The 17524-nt window shown below is 42.0% G+C and overlaps 1 protein-coding gene across 1 annotated transcript in view; it reads left to right on the top strand.

Annotated features, from left to right (window-relative positions):
* Positions 1-274: 274 nt before the first annotated feature.
* The window catches only part of ALK (anaplastic lymphoma receptor tyrosine kinase), a 29420-nt gene continuing 12170 nt past the window's right edge, over positions 275-17524 (top strand). Inside the window, exons 1-12 of the mRNA XM_010186722.1 lie at positions 275-290; positions 2283-2440; positions 4928-5059; positions 5987-6131; positions 6996-7178; positions 8682-8780; positions 9636-9788; positions 11006-11104; positions 12843-13029; positions 15239-15329; positions 16245-16309; positions 17256-17385. Coding sequence (XP_010185024.1) covers positions 275-290; positions 2283-2440; positions 4928-5059; positions 5987-6131; positions 6996-7178; positions 8682-8780; positions 9636-9788; positions 11006-11104; positions 12843-13029; positions 15239-15329; positions 16245-16309; positions 17256-17385 — 1458 coding nt within the window. The remainder of the gene's footprint in view (positions 291-2282; positions 2441-4927; positions 5060-5986; positions 6132-6995; positions 7179-8681; positions 8781-9635; positions 9789-11005; positions 11105-12842; positions 13030-15238; positions 15330-16244; positions 16310-17255; positions 17386-17524) is intronic.

Below are 17524 nucleotides of genomic sequence, written 5' to 3'. Positions count from 1 at the left end.
TTTAAACTATGAGCCAGACCGTTCCTTACACTGACCCAGAGATAAAATCCTCCAGCTGACTGCTGGGCTCTTAAGAAAGCTGTTATTATGCCACATCAGTGTGTTTTACATTGTGTAATGTAGAGCAGTGAGTTACATTCCTGATAATTGCGTAAGAAGGATATAGATTTGTGAACACGAGGCAGAATATGCAATATTAAAATGCAAAGACAGAAGGCTCAATGTTGCACAAAACTCTGCTGGCACAAGCAAACCGCACCCAGAATACGCCACCATGTATGAAGGTCTGGGTACGCTGCCACACACTGTAGGTGGCTTGATTTGAAGAGTGGAGTCCTACATGCTCCAGTGCTGATATAGACAAAATAATTTGGTTTCCTGCCACAGCACTGCACATTGTGTAACAATAAAGTTAGGAAATATAAAATAATATTTTTGCTTCCAGATTTCCTTCTGTGCATTCAGAAGGTCTTGTCATCACATATCTAGGCCTATGTTCGAGTATGAGGAAAGTGAACTGCAATAAATTACGCATTACCATCCATTATCAAAATTCTTTCCATTTCTAAAACAAGACTCTTTGGTCCATCTTGCTGAGTGCCCTATTTGTTGTCACTTCCACTGTCCTATCTTCTCTGGTCCTTTCTTGTAAAGTAGCACAAGAACACGGCACAGTGAAATGCAAAAAGGTGTCTTTCTAGGTTGGCTGGCCTAGGCACTGCATTTTCTCATATTCTTAAAACTAGCTCCAGTGTTTCCCATGACCTGTGTAGTTAGAGGTGGACTTTTTTCTCCAGCCCTGGTTTGCACAGCCAGTGCACTCAGCTCTGTCATGATCCTTCCTAAAGATGCAGTTTTCTTTTTCAGTTCCTAAAAGTATCACATTAAAAGAAAAGGAGCAAGATAGTGGAAGATATTCTGTGTTCTGGTTATATCTCAGGGTGGTCTGAATCTTTCTGCAAGGCCAGTATGGTTCAATGGCTTTTGTAAAAGAAAGAAAGTTGTGCCTAGGAAAGGGATCCTGGTAAAACTTGAAGTCAAGATAACCCAATAGTGACTCCCATTTTGAGTAGGGAATGACTGTCACCTGAATCTGCTGGGTTTTATTTGTCTGCAGCCTTTAAGTGAGGGTGAAATGAGTTTTCCTGAACTTCCTGAAATCATTGCTTGTATGCAAAAAATCTGTTCCTACACAGAGAAATATGGCCTCTAATTGCAGCCCGTTAGCCCTGCCAGCTTTCTGCGCCTGATAGTGCACCTCATTAGCCATTACAAAGTTCTACAGCAGATCAACTCTCTTTAGATTCATGCAGCATCTGTTCAGGGTAGCCCAGTGCTGTGTCCATCACTTTTTCTGTTGGCTGCAGTGCAGCCTTACTGAAGAATTATTGCTTTGGTTATCGAAAGTGGCATGTACATAATATGTCACACTGCGAAGATCTAATGTGCTTTATGAGGCATTTGATGCTCCATAGTTGCTTTGACATCAGAACTGCTCCATGCTGACTGCCTCAGAGCACTATCACAAGGTGAGTTCCTCATGGTAATCCTGGCTGAAAGTGATCTGGCTGCCCAAACTGCTCAGGGTGCTCATGCACAATGGGCTCTGCTGGTTCATCTACTTTGTAGCCTGTTTGCATGCAGGACTGTGCTGGGCAAAGACCACCCAGACACAAGAGGAAAGGAGGAGTTGAAGCAGAGCACCTGTACTGTGACTGGTAGGAAGCCGAGAAGTTTCATGTTCTCAGCCCTGCAATCACTGGTTACGTGCTCCAGGTTGAATTTTGCTCTCATGGAAATAGCTGCTAATGTCAGTGGAGAATCACCTGCTTATTTCAGATATAAATTGAGCTTGCTGTACCACCACTTTGTCAGAAGTTTGAGTAACTCTGTCTTATAAAGTGCTTTGAAATTCTTTGATAAAAGGTGCTTCAAATACGTAAATTGTTCATGTACTTAGAAAGGGAAAGGAAAGAGCTGAGCAATACAGTGGTACAGCCAAATCTTTGGGTACATCAACAACGATAAGGACCTCTGAATCTTGAGTGCTCGAGATAAAGGGCTTTTGCCTTCTTTCTTTACTGCAGGTAGTGTTGTGTCCATCTACTCTTCTATATTCCTCTGGTCCTGGGAATAGGAGAGCTCTTTCCCATCTGGTCCATACTACCAGGACCAGTTATGTTGTCTGGTTTCTCAAATCTCCCCATGTCAATCTCATGCTTAATATTCTCTTTACTCATATGTGCTATATGTATTGGTTCTCCTGCTTGTGTTTTCTCTTTCCTACAGCATCTCAGGCTATGGAGCTGCGGGTGGGAAAGGAGGGAAGAACACCATGGTGCGGTCCCATGGCGTGTCTGTGCTGGGAATTTTTGACCTCCAGAAGGATGATACTTTGTATATCTTGGTGGGACAGCAAGGAGAAGATGCTTGTCCTAGTGTAAGTGTTTGCCTTTCTCTTTTGCCTTAACTCCTTCTACAGATCCATGCAATTTTGTCTGTTTACCGAGAAAACCATTGTCCTTGAGGGGTTTTGGGTTATATGGTTCAGTGGATAGCTACAGTTTTACTGGAAGGGCATGAATGTGAAAAGATTAAGTACCATGTCACTGTGCTCACTTCCTCTTCAGCACTCAAGCCCCATTGATAATACACTACAGGTTCCTGATTGATCTGTTTATCTCAGAGCATCTGTGTGGGTTTTTGGAGAGAAAAGACAACCCTGCCTTCCTTTCCTCTGGAGATCGGTCTTCAAGGTTGACTTCACAGGGCTTTGTCTTTGCTCTGCTATTGGGCCTAGCCCCCAAGCCCTGTTATTATCATAGTACTCTGGAGACACCCACCTCACTGGGCCTGTTTGGTTATTCTCTGTATGGGAGTGGAAGAGACAAATTTATCACTGCTTGGTCAGTCCTGATTTTTGTGTTACTAACCAATTGTTGCTACAAATGCCTTGACAGAAAGATGCAACCTCCACCATTTGCAGGCACAATAATCTATTAATCGTTTACTATTCTTTGAAGGATGAGGGAATAGGAGGTTCTTATAGAGGAAACTAAGTATTGTCTGATGAAATTTCACCTACAGGTTTGAACTGGACATTTTAATGTTGTGCATTTCTCAACTGTTAATGGCTGGCATGCAAAAGATGAAAGCTTAGCAGCCTGTTACAGCAGAGAAAGATTGAAGCATGTTGATGAGAAAGAGGGGTCCTCAATGCTGGATGCTGAAGTAAATAATGTTTAAACTGGAATTATACATAGCTACCAACAAACCATTAATATGAAGCCTCTTTGAAATGAGAAATGCCTTAACTCAAACTTCCATCTAATGTCTGTAACTAGGACATTCCAGCTGAGTGTAATATATGGACTCATTAAATTGCAGGCCACTGTAATCTTAGTGAGAATTTATTGAGTGCTAATGTAATTCTTTCATTGAGGCAAAGAGATTGCATTGACTTGTAGAAGGGACTTTCACTAGATTGGATTGTAATCAGTTATGTCTTTGCCATGAAGGATTTTTTTTTTAAATTCAATTGTAATCTAGTGGTTCCTTTGGGTCATTGACTTTGTCATTTTATTAATAATCCTCACCCAACTCCACATCAATTAAGGAGAGGGAAGACTAGGGAAAGCAGGATTGTTTAGTTCCATAGACAAGTCTGTGCACACAAAATGGATGCAATCCATTCTCTGGCACAACACAATTCGGTTGTGGTCAACAGAATAATTTGTAACTTAAGGATGCTTTTATCGAGTTCCTCTTCCAACAAACACCCACATACATGAAAGTAGAGGGAAGCAGGTCAATCCTACTGTATCCAACTTCTTGTGCATTTTTCTCTTAAAGTGTCATTGACTTTGAGTTCAGTGTGCATAAGAAGATAGTGCTGCTGAGATGAAATGTATAAAGTAAACTAGAAGCAAAGCTTGCAACTTACAAATACTCACAACTGAGTCCTGCTTGTCGTGCACTTTAGTGCTCCAGTTTAAAACTGAAGCGACAGTTACCTCTCTTAGGTCATACTCCAGAAGTACTTATAAATGATGGTTTAATGTTGTGCTTGAAATCAGTTAGTGAATTGTGTGATCTGCCAAATACAGAAGGTTCATGACATTTGGTGCTAATTGGTAGAGGGGGAAAAAATGTGAAGTAGGAAATATGGAGGCTTTTTAGTGAGGTATTTTCTATTAACGTCAGGTCAACATTGCAATCAAAGGTGGGATTGCAGCTGTTTCGGTAGGCTTTGAACTAGCTAGCACTGGTCATTAAGTAAGATTGCTGCTACAGGCTAAGTGTCAGATGAACATCGAAACTTGCTTGGAAGTTTAGGTCAGTATTAGTTGGCTAGTTTATGCTAAGCTCATTGCTACTGCCCATGCTATGACTACCTAGGTTAAAGCTAGCTCTGGTACATCTACATGAGCCACCAATATACCTTCATTCTGGATAGATGCACATTGGCTGCCTGGCTACAACCAATGGGGTACTGGAGGAGGATTAAAGAAACTTGGGTTTTCTCTGCATCTCTGGCATTTGGCTTTTGGGTGACATGGAGCAAGTCACATCATCGCTGAGTTACTCTCTTCCCCTACTTGTGAAATACAGATAGTTAATGCTGGGAAGTATTTGCAGTAAATTCTGATACATCTTGTATTTTGAATGTTTATGAAACTGGTTTACATGGTAATAGATATCAGTACTGAGCTCGCTTCAAAATAATTCAAGTTCAGTTGCAACAAATTCTTCTGACAAAGGTTGAAGCAAAAAGCACTTCTAGAAGAGCATTCACTTGCTTCTGCTTATGTAGTTTCACTGGAGGACAATTTACTTGTTTGGAAGGATGAAGGGTCCACAAGGGCTCTGTGCATGCAAGGACATGGAGATTTGTTACAAGAATTCAGACCTGGTCTTCTGTTTGCAGACTAATGATGTTATACAGAAAGTCTGCATTGGAGAGAACAATGTGATTGAAGAAGAGATACGTGTGAACAGAAGCGTCAATGAATGGGCAGGAGGAGGTGGAGGCGGGGGAGGTGCAACTTACATATTTAAGGTATGAAAACATAGTCCCCATGCACCTTCAACATGAACACACCCCACTACTTACCTCTAGTATCACAGCCTGAAATATCTGAGGACCCTTTATACACCTCTGGGGAAGGGCCCACAAAGTGAGCTCTGGATATCCTTCATTTCCACTTGATAACTGTAGAGAGCTGAGTTGGCCCTTCACACTTCTTAGAACTGCTACACAGTATGGCCACATTTGCTTCAATGGCTTGGAGTTTTCTTTGCAAACATAATAGTTTGAATTGGATTTTTTTTCAACACAAGCTGAGATGCTGAAGCATAATTCTACAGCAAAGGGCAAATTCCACAGGACTTTATTCAAATCTATCACTGTAGAACATCAGACTTCAGCTACATATTTGGCATGTGCACAATGGCAAGAAAAGCTGAGGATAGCCTGTATGTTTTCTGTTGGCAACTCTACAGCTAGGGACCAATGATCTTTTCTGTCATGTACTAGCTAATATAGTACTTATTCCAAACACTGGGTTCAGGTGTTAACAATATTTTTAGATTACACAGCTTCTAGATAATTCTGTATAACTCTACATGCTCAGGCAACAGTCCTTTACCAGTAGAGACACTATCTGGCACTGCATAGAGCAGCGCTCCCTAGCTGTTTCATTTGATGGAAGTCATCAAACAGTAACATTACAAGCTTTCTAAGAGCCATCAGCACTGTGGGTACAATTCACAGAGCTGCTAATGCCACTGTTCTGTGTTGCAGAACTTGGTAGGACTAGTGCCATTCCTTTGGATGTGGGTGCATAAATAACACAATGCTTATTTGTCACATTCAGCAGTCCCAGATGCCTGCTTAGTGCAATATGCAGTAACTAGCATGTGGTTGAACTTCCATTTGTGTGTCTGACTCAATCTGAACACTGCCTTTATTGTTTAATTTGTTGAGATGGAGAATGGAGAACCAGTCCCCTTGATAATTGCAGCAGGAGGTGGTGGCAGGGCCTACAGGGCCAAAACAGACACATTTCATCCAGAAAGGCTGGAGAATGATTCCTCTATTCCAGGGCTGAATGGAAATTCAGGAGCTGCAGGTAAGGAAAGTTTATTCTTTTTAGGAAAACCTTTGTGAATATGTGATGATCGCAAATGCCTCCTTACCAGGAGGTGAGAGGAAACTCATGAAAACACAGTTTGGGAGGAACATGGAAGTACAACAGATATGTGTAGGATGTACCCGCGATGCAGAATACTTAGCCTAAATAGGGATATCAGAGATGGTATAGCCATAGCAGTGGCAGCATTTTCCCAAAATAATGTAGCATCTCTGGTAAGCAAAGTTGTTTGATTTTTGGTGTGGGAGTTCGCAGTGCTGATGTGTCTGTCCTGCTCCCTGCACTTTTTTGTGCTGTGTAGACATATTCACAGTTTCCCTGGCTTATGCAGAAAAAGCATAATTGCACCCTGACTAGAAGTCTCTGTGAAGAGACCTTGGACTGAACAACCAGCAGAGCTGAAAGTGAGTCACTGGTGAGTATGTTGTATTTAGAGCGGGGCTGGGATGTGTTTTCACATCCCTTTCTCTACATTTCTCTTGATCCACTTCAGAACTGGCATAGGGTTGTTTCAAAAGTATTTTTTGCAAAAAGAAGGGGAAGTCACTTTAAGCCAGACACAGGTGTCTGGGAAATAGGCAGGGATATCTTTTTACATTTTCCATAGAAAATACTTGTCCTTGTATGGGAGCTGAAAAGAGGTGCAGATTATTAATGTGGTCAAAAGCCCTGCAGAAAGGTCACTAGCACTGTGTAGCCAGCACACCCTCTTCTAACCAAAGCTTGAAATTCTTGCTTTCAGCTGAAGTGCTTTCAAGGAGTGCTTGTCCTGCAGATCTCTGCAGTACTTTTTTTACACAAAAATAACCCCCACCTGTGCCTTTTCTCTTCTCTTAACTGCAGGTGGTGGAGGTGGCTGGAATGATAACACTTCCTTCCTGTGGTCAGGAAAATCCTTGCTGGAAGGTGCTACTGGAGGAAGATCCTGCCCCCAGGCCATGAAGAAGTGGGGGTGGGAGACAAGAGGGGGTTTCGGAGGGGGTGGAGGGGGGTGCTCCTCAGGTGGAGGAGGCGGAGGATATATAGGTAAAGTGGCTTCGTGTTCAAGGTGTCCCTTCCCCTCCTTTAGTGCTAATGATCAGCAAAATGCTGATAGATAATTCTCCTGTAGCTAGCATATTTGACTGTTATGTACTAGTATGTCTGTGTGTTGCCTTTTTAGCACTAGATGAACGTATGGCATTTAGTATTTGAGCAGATAGCCAGATGTCAGTCCTTCAGCTGTAATCCTGGCTTTGCACTCTGCAAAATGTACCGTCAAGATCCTGCTGTGATTCTTGAGCCTTCCATTTTGGGGTTATAGTGCTGGAGGAGGAGAAGCCACAGGCTATGTGCTCCTGTTTGCCAGTACCTATGGTTTGAGTGCCTTGGTCCTGGAGACCAACAGCCAGGCTTTAAGCCAGGGGAAAGATGCAGCTTCTTTTCCTCTGCCCTGCTGTGGGTGGGCCTTGGTCCTGCACAGGTGGTCTCTGGGGGCAGAGGCTCAGGCTGCCAGCCAGGACCACTCCTAATAATGATGGTGGTGTTGACTTCAGTCAACAAGGAGCTAATTTCATGTGCTGTGGGTCTCAGGACAGCTGTCAGATGGCATTATGTTGATTATAACCAGTGTGGGCCTGATTCAAGATCTCTACTAAGGCATAATCTCCTGGGCCACATAGTTTCTTCAGCCATCTGCACTGTGGTAGACTTTTTAACCCCTGGTCCTCCACAGCTTAAATCAAGTCCATAATAGACTAGAAATCCTGAGAGGATGTAATGAATTTAAATGATTAAGTGCATGTTTTGTACCAATGTTACCGTTTAATGCTTCTTTTTCCAACAGAATGCTTCACATGACAGAAACTTAATTTCACTGAACATGGTTAAAGAGGAAAAGCCATTTTTGGGTGGGGTGGGGGATTCATTGCATGCTTGTAGTACAAAATATGTGGCCCATACTATGCTTCTAATATGTTTTATGTATCGCCCATACTTTGCTTCTGATATGTTCTATGTGCTCAAGCACAACTGAACAACACAAATTCTTTCAGTCCCCAGTCCTGATGGGTCACCCTGCTTTCAGGGTGCAAAGGAGAGGAAGAATATCAGATTACACATTTCCTCTGCTTACACAGTACCTACTTTGATCAACCAGGGTACTGAACTTAGTCCTTGAGTACTGGTATTTTCCAGTCTCTTGGCCACATTAATTTTGAGAAGGGCGTATATGTTTTCACAGCATCCAAATGGTTAAAGATGAAGTTTATGCTTTAGTTGGGCCTTAGTTTGCAACAGCCTTCCTATAACAGAGCTGAGAAATTGATTGTTGCAAGCTGCTGCAATTTAATTGAAGGCCTAGAGATGAATGACCAGTGATTCATGCCGCAACTCGCTAAGTGTTACCTATATGTTAAATACTCTGATTTATTGTCTTTTCTCATTTGGATGCCTCCCTAAATATACTGAAGTCATGCATGTTGCAATGCTTATCTGTATTGTAGTGCCAATGAGCCTCAGTCTGTTAAGGTAACTTCTGGTTTGACTTAGGTGGCAATGCTGCAGTGGACAATGACCCAGAGATGGATGGGGAGGATGGTGTGTCCTTTATTAATCCAATTGGTACTTTATACACTCCAGCGCTTAAAGGTATTCATGTTGGTCAGAAGTGAGTTTCTTTCATGTTAAGAACAGTTTCCATCTGTAGAACACTTTAAAAGCCTTTGGGTACAGCTTAGTGTCATCATGACCATGAGGAGGCAGAACACTTCCCAGCAATATAATCTACCAACCTATGGAATAATTTTGGCCAAGGAAAGTGATAACAGAACCTCATAGTTCAGATAATTTAGGAAGGAAACAGACAAACTGTCTGACTATTCACTAACAAACATGTTCCATAGAGCATCCTTCAGCAAAATATCCAGGCTGGACCAGGGTGTTTCTAGAGAAAACAGTGCAGTGCTGCCCAGCAGGGTGTGGGAGTGATAAATGCTGCAACACCAGTGTCTTGAATATGTTTGCGATGTGTTCAGAAAATACAAAAATAAGTGCGCAAAAAAAAGTTTGCTTTCAAAAAGCCCGAGTATTTTCAAGCACAGATGAACCCTGACCTGATAGATTCAGCCAGAAAATTTTGAAAACATTGCAGTGTTTGATCTTAGAGTGATTAAAGGCCAGAAAAGAGAAAGGTGAGCCCCACAGATCACTGAAAGGATCCCTTAGGCTCAGCAGCAGCCTCCTTGCAAACCTAGTAGTACTTATTTGCTGAAAGAGAGCAAGTTCACCTCAACTGCAGTGGAGCTAATTTAGCTGGATGTTATTTTCTACATGAGAAAAGGACAGGAGCTATGGAAGGTGGGGAGAAACCGGTTCCTTAGATGGAGCCCACTCTGCCACATCTGGCAAACATGACCACCATGTCTCTGTTTCTGTCAGTGCCCAAGGGAACGATATGAATGATCTTTATAGTAATTAACTCAGCTTCTTTCATCCACTCCCTAGTGACAGAGGGGCATGGAGAGGTGGATATTAGGCTGCATCTAAACTGCAGTCACTGTGAGATGGACGAGTGCCGTGTTGATCTTGAGACTCAAAAAGTCATTTGCTTTTGTGAGCCAGGCACAGAGTTGGCTGAGGATGGTGTGTCTTGCATAGGTGAGTAGGCGTATGGAGTGGGCTGCTAGCATGTTTAACAGAAAATGCATGGGAAAAATCTGTAGTTTGGACTGTAAGGCATCGTGAAAGTGTTATCTGGTCTCTTTCTTAAAACACGTTTCTGTTGAATGTTACATTCTTCCCTGCTGTATATGCTGCAGAGTTATTTTGCTAGGATATAGACACACCAGTGCTGAGGACTGGTGCACAAAGCAGCATTGCTGGTTTGCTTTACAGTATAAGTTTGGCATACTGGGCAGCACTGAGGAGAGTCCTGATTGCGCTGATGCTCACATTCTGCTCTGAAATCATGAAAGTGTGTCCACTGAAGGAATTTTCCAGCTAAACTTAAATTCCAGGTCAGCCCTCTTAAGAACCAAAAAAAAACCATACAAGGTGAAGGAGAATATAATTCTTGTGGATTTGGACATATAAGGTGTGGGTGCAGAGTAAGAAATTCTGCATGAGAGATCTCTGAGGAGAACTAAAGACAGTGTCTGTACTTGCCTTACTTGGAAAAACCAACTGCTCAGAGCTCCATTACTGGGTTTGCTTCATGTTCCTTCCTATCAATTAGAGCAAATGATTCCAGGGTTTCGAGATCCTGCTTTCAGCTTTGTCACTGGCATGGGAAAATTGTTCTGTATTTTTACCATTCCCATCTGTAAAATGGGTAAAAAGCATGGTTATTTTTCAGGGTGACGTAAACCTTAGTAGATGGTCATTGAATGCCTTGTGGTCCTGAGTGAGGCTGCATGGAATTCCATGCTATGGAATACTTTGTACTACACCTAACTGCTATTGTGTTTTTCTGCCTCACTTAGATGCATTTAGGAGATGATCTATTGCAGTCCTCCTCCTGCTTTTGCTGTGTTTATGAATTTGGCATTGATAGCAGCACTTTAACCCTGGCAATGTAGTGTTCTTTTCATCTCCTCAGCCTCCTGCCCCTGGTTTTTATGGTCTTGTTTTTGTACCTAGGAAATGTACATGTTAATTCACTGATAGCAAACCATCTGTTTTAATGGCTTGATAATAACTGAGGAAAGCGAAACAATGAGGTAGATCCTGCGAACTGATCATGCCAGCGGTTGCTCCTAAACTATAGTAAAGATGAGTAAATGGAAGGAAGAGCAGAAAAATCTGCCTGCAAAAAAAGTGACTACTGGAAGATGATTTCAAACATTTAATTCCTTCTTCTCCTGCTTCTGTTACAGCTGAGCCAGTGGTTCATCTCCCTCTCTCCTTGGTCTTGTCTGTAGTGACTTCAGCATTGGTGGCTGCTTTAATTTTGGCTTTTTCAGGTATCATGATAGGTGAGTGTTTCCCTGCAAAAGGTATTTCATATGAGGGATGGATCTGATCTAGGGATAATTGGACCCTGGGAGGGAAAAGGAGTCAGGTTTTTAGCTACTGTATTTAATGACACCCCTCCACACACAGCCCTTCACTTCAGATTTCAGTAGTTTTTTCTAGTCACAGTGACCAATTTGAGGAGGTTTTAGTTACTGAGTGCATCTTGAAAGACATTCTTGCTTGTATTATACTGTAAAGCTGCCACAACATAGCTGCCACTGGTTTTGTGAGAGCTGTTGGTGCTTAATGTCTAAAAGCGAGCTTTTTCATTTGTGTTACTGTATACAGATTTAGCCTCTTAATTTAAGCTTGAAATTCTCACATAAGTTCCCCTTTTACAAACCGCTGCTTAGTAGGATGTGAGCATTCTTGGTATCTTTATTTGTCATTCCAAGAGGTATTTTTCACCCTTTCATTTTCTTATTTTAAACAATTGCTCACCTGTATTTGACTGCAAGCAGCATAGATTTGAATCAATGAAAAGCAGCCAGGGATTCAAACCACAGCTCTGCCACCTTTCTTTGTCCACACTCTACATAGTCTGGGGGAACAGAGCGATGTACCCAGAGCAGCAAATGAAAATTATTAAATTAGATTTGTGCAGCTGTTTCAGTTTTAAGAATTTCAGGAGTTATCAGTTGCACACATATGGTCCTACATGTATGATTTCTGGCCTGACAGTACCCCTTTAAAATTACTAGCTACTTCTCAGGGAGTGGAAGAGCAATCCTCTTTCCATCCAACCAGTCTATCATTATCATCTCAGGAAAGAGTAGCGATTTAAAAAAAATCAAAGCAAAAGCAATGAGGAGGAAAATGAAGGACAGAAAGAGTTTGTGGATAGGTCATTACATCCGTCTGCCTTTGCGAGTGCATGTTTATCCCTTAAATTCTTCCCCTGAGCAACATCTGCTGGAGAAGATGCAATTGCTATTACTGTCACTGTCTTTGGGCTCAATCCAGCTCCCACAGAAATCAATAGTAGGGGAAATAGCAATTTAACCTGCTCATGATTGGCATCTTGCTTTGAAAAAAATATCATGATATCAATTACTATTTCAAGGAATATCCACAGGGTATCTTCTTTCAAGGTGTGATTTCTAAGGATGTTTCAGAAGTATCAGTGAAGTGTTTCAAGGAACATAACACTACCATAAACTGATTTCAAATTTAGTCCAACTCCATAGTTTAGAAGCAGGAAGTTTTGCAAAATGAGCTAATTTTATGTGCAATGTGTTATTCTGAGGTAGCTGTTTACTCTCTCCATTTTGAACAATATGATGCAATAATTAATTTCAGACTTTTAGTCACTTCTGTGTGATTTAGGAAAGCTGGTTATACCCAGACTCCCTCAAGTTTGGAACTGGACTCATATTTGGAAGGTCCAGTTAATCTAAACAGAACAAAACAAAAACCTCAGAACTATGAAACTGGAGATCTCTGCAAGTGAAATTCATTTTACTTTTTCCAAACAGTTCATGAGCAAGCCTGCCTCTCCAGGCTTCTTCATCCTGGAGAACTTCAGATTTAATTTTCTAGCTGTAATTATTCAATGTGCAGAAATACAATGGTGCCACTGTCTGATTTGATTCACTGAAATTTGGCCACACAATGAATTCCAGTGAGATGCACCACACGGCTGCTGTCCTGTTTCAAAGTCAATCTGTGTCTCTGGTTTACTGTGTTCTCCATATGTAGTGTATCGTCGGAAGCACCAGGAGCTACAAGCCATGCAAATGGAGTTACAGAGCCCAGAATATAAACTGAGCAAGCTGCGTACCTCCACTATCATGACAGACTACAATCCCAACTACTGCTTTGCAGGAAAGACCACATCCATTAGTGACCTCAAAGAGGTGCCTCGAAAAAACATTTCCCTCATACGGTAAATTCATCTTCACCTTTCCAATGCTTCACACTATACATTCACATATGCTGTCTCTCTTATGTGGGTATGAACTCATGTCTTTGTGCAGGCACATAGAAACTCTCATGCACTTTTTGACTCATGTCACTTTTTGTAAGAAAGATGTAAAGCTGCAGTAGTTAGGCTTACGTGGAGAGGACTAGACTTTGGCAGTCTCCTTGTCCTTTTACAGGTGCAGTGTTAATCTTCTGGGAATATGAGAGGAACTGAAGAGTTGTCACCAGTAATTTAGACCCATCGTTTGCAGACTGTGCAATGAATGGCCTATTTCCAGTATTAACTGATTAAATGCTAGGAAGGCTAAGACTGATAGGAGGCTCTTTTAAAGTCTTTGATGGGATCTTTGGTAAAGAAAATTGCATCCTGAAGTACAATAGCAGGAAGAGCAGTGAGTTTGAGACTGCCAGACAGAATTAAAAAGACAGGAATATAAAGCCAGCAGGATAGTCATGTCTAGATCAGAACTTCTGGAAAGTTCAAAATAGTCTCTGAAGAAAAACTTGAAAATTCAGATTTCTTTTCCACCTTGATCTACTGCAGGATATAGTGCATGCCACTTGTGAATATGACATTATCCTGGTAGGATGCAGTTTTACACAAAAAGCCAAAAAGTAAAGCAAGAAAGCTTAAAAGACTGGGAAGCTTATGGAGCTAAAAAAGATGATGCTTACAGCAGTCTATGCAGTCTTATGTTTTGCTGTCTCTTATCTCATTCCCCCTTACTTGCGCATCTTGCTGGACTGCATCTGGAGGTTTCCAGTCTGCCTTGTGCTGCTGCTGCTGCCTTTGTCATTTGGGCTCCAAAAGGATTTTTGACATGTGGCAAGCTGCAGAGAGCAGAAGATACAGCTGGGAATTTATAAGGGCAGGGAAAGTGAGCTTTTCGGGAGGAGTGTGAGTTATAAACTGTAGAGATCTGTTTTATACCCTCAGTTTGTAATAAGTTCGTCAGACATAGCCAAGAATAGTGCCTCAAGCTAATACCTACAAAATGTTATTAAAAGAAGTGGTTGAGTCACAGGCAACACAAGTCCTCACTGTGGTTTCACTGCCTAGACTGGTCTTTATCCTGACAAAACTGCAGACAGAGCTTATGCAACAACAGAGCAGATTGCCCTTTGCAGCACCTGTTTGAACTGGTAGAAGGAGAACAGCCCATGCAAAACCCAGTCCACCAGTAGACCAGAGAACAGAATCAGTGCAGCTCTCAGGCCATACCTGGCTCTACCAGAAAAGTGCGTGTTATAGAAGAGAGCCTTATTGAGAGCCTTTTACCCAGACCGAGATGCAGGATTGTCTCTTAGAGGCCGAAACTACTACTGCCCAATGTGCAGCCCATGCAGGCTGAAGAGAGGCTCAGTTTCTGGGATGCATCCTCATTCTCTGGCAGAGTTTACTATGTTGTTATGACATGCCACCTATGTGGCAGCTACTGTTGTGCCAGTTGACAGGTATGCAAAATCTGTATCACAAGGACATAGGACAGGATCTGTTGTGTGATTACTTTCATTCCTTTCTCTTGTACCTTTATTCAAAATAAAACTGTAAATTTCATAATATGATCAATGCCAGAAACAATTCTCAGCATGAATTCCTAGAACTGAGTGCTTTATAAAGCACTGTCATCACCATTTACTGGCTAAGGTGCTTACCCAAAATCACAAAATAAATCAAGAAAAGATACTTGATTTAGAATTCAGGTCCTTTGAGAACCATTGTATTTTCTAGTTTCTTGTTCAAGGTTTTCTTTAATGGTGATGCATAAACATCATGGGAACTGTTAATGTGTTTAGGATAGGGGAACACTGAGACTTAAGACCTATTTTTATTGGCCTGCTTTGGAGCACCCACCACTAGAGCACAGACACCAAAGCCATAGAACAGTGCTATCCATTACACACTGCAGTGCCAGCAGATTGATTTCACTGGGGACTATTCACTTTTGAGGATTTCTTTCCCTGCCGATTAAATACATTGTAGGTCCAGGAAGGATCACATCAAGGTCTGATCCCCTGTGTAGTATGTGGAGTGGTATCATCAGTCCAATATCCAGTTCTCCCTGTTTCACTACCATGACAATTGTGAGCCGGTTCTGTGAGCTGTGACCATAGTGTTATAATGTGTGTTCTCTGTAGTAAAACCTTCTTGTCTTCTCTGGTCTGTCCAGGGGTTTGGGCCACGGAGCCTTTGGTGAGGTATATGAAGGTCAGGTGGCAGGGATCCCCAGCGACCCCACTCCCTTGCAGGTGGCTGTGAAAGTAAGTGACAGTGTATGAGTTATGATGATGGTTTCATGCACCTTTCACCCAAGAGTCCCAATGCATTACAGAAATGAAGATGAATTAAGCATTACTGTAGTACTGAAGGATATGGCTAGAAAGGTTGGTGCTCTATTGCAACACTTTAATCCATCTTAGCAGCGGTACAGCTTGTAGCATATGGGCTTGGAGACTATTAAAAGAGGTCTGTAAGTAGCAAATAGGCAAAGTTTTCCCATACAACTGCAGTAGATTGCAGGGATGAGAAATAAATCCTCTGTCTATCCTCCACATACTACATCTGGTGTGGTAACCTCTCCAAAGCCTTTGAGCCAGACACCAGAAGTCTTCATAGAGCCAAGAGTAGCTGGCAAATACATCAAAGAGCCTGCAGGTAGGAGATGGCTGGTTTTCTAGGGATCTCACGGCTCCATTACAGGATGGGTATGCACTGGATGTGAAGCTAAATCCTGAGACCATGGTAGGCTTCTCCAGGCCTTCAGCAGCCTAGCTAGCTTGTTTTCTCCTAGAGGTTACATAGCAGCACAGTCCTACTGCTGGTTGTAGTTCATAGTCTAGCTGGGAGGTAGGAGTATTGAACTGTCAGAGAGCTCAGGAGCTGTGGTCTCATTCCTTATCCTCTATACAGTGGCATCCTGAGTACTGAGCACAGTTCCCTGTGCACTCTGGGGTATTTCCTTTGCTGGGAGGAGGATGACAGTGATGTGTTCTGATTTGTGCCTTTCAACAGGCTTTGTATTCTTTAGTAACGATCTAGCTGTTATCTTAGAATGAGGTTTCTTTTAGAGAAACAAGGATTGCTCCAGACAATGTTAGTGCTTTTGATTGTGCCAGGTGTTCTACATCTGTAAGTTTAAATATCTTCTCCTTGTCAACGTGTTCTTTCTGTTACAGACATTACCAGAAGTGTGTTCAGAGCAAGATGAGCTGGACTTCCTCATGGAAGCTCTCATTATTAGGTGTGTATGAATAAGATGAACAGCACTTGTGTAGGCTTGCAAAGCCCAGCACTGCAAGGAAGAAAAGGCGCTTTGAGAGGTGGCAACATCTATACAATAGTTTTAGGGTATGGCTGTCAGTATTTTACAGAGGATAGGCATTACCATCCTTTTCTATTCTTCTTACAAATGAAGAGGCACCAGATGATTAAGGGCCAAATTTTCAAGAGGATCCACAGTGGTTTTCATTATCCAGAGTTAAAATCCTTAGGCCTAGTTTTCAGAATTTATAATAGGATCCTTTGATTTCTCCTAGAAATCAGAACGTGATGTAAAAACAAACCTTAGGAGTTGGGTTTGACTAGTCAAAATTAACTGATAGGATTGACCTAATGCTGCTGTCATGTCACATATCAGTGACTGAGTCCTAGAATCCATGGAAATAGTTTACCACAACATTGAGGTGTGGAGAAACAAGAAAGTATTAGAGACTAGACCTTGAGGAATATCCCCTACATAAGCAGATTGCTGTGTCAGTATGTTATGTGGAACAGCTTCACCCTAGCCCAGCTTCTGCCCTTTGGATAGGGAAACTAGGAGCAGACTTTTCTCTGTTAACAGACATTCCCTGCTTCCTATGGCCCACAAATCTTGCTGTAGTCCAAAAAGGATATAGACTATAGGAAAAGGAAAAGCAGCCAAAAGCCACTCCTTCCCCACCTTTGTTTCTGTGCTATGCAGAAAAACACCAGGTGCAGGGGTAGCACTTTAGCTTTATCCAATTACCCTGCCTTTGAGATGTGTTACTTTCTGGGAAAAAAAAGAGGGGAAAAAAAAAAAACGAAAAAAGAAAAAAACCAGCAACAACAACAAAAACATTCCCTACAGCAAAACGTTTTTATTCTTTTCCGCAATTGTGCTTTTTGGATCAAAGCTGCTCCATAATTGAGTTTCCCTGTCTCCACAGCAAGTTCAACCACCAGAATATTGTTCGCTGTATCGGGGTGAGCTTGCAGGCACTGCCCCGTTTCATCCTGCTAGAGCTCATGGCTGGAGGTGACCTGAAATCATTCCTGAGAGAGACACGGCCTAGACCGGTAAGAAAATTTAATTTTATTTAGTAAACTGCTGCCACAAGGCAAATACATAACTATGAAAGAGGTGATCCATGCAGCTACTATTTCTCAGCATTTTAGGGGGTCAGAAAATTTCTGTTGCTAGAAGACCAGTGTGAGA

Source organism: Mesitornis unicolor, unplaced genomic scaffold (assembly GCF_000695765.1).
Source record: "Mesitornis unicolor isolate BGI_N332 unplaced genomic scaffold, ASM69576v1 scaffold55016, whole genome shotgun sequence".
In the NCBI taxonomy this organism is placed as follows: domain Eukaryota; kingdom Metazoa; phylum Chordata; class Aves; order Mesitornithiformes; family Mesitornithidae; genus Mesitornis; species Mesitornis unicolor.
Note: the sequence above shows the minus strand (reverse complement) of the source record. Positions and strands in the feature narration are given on the sequence as shown.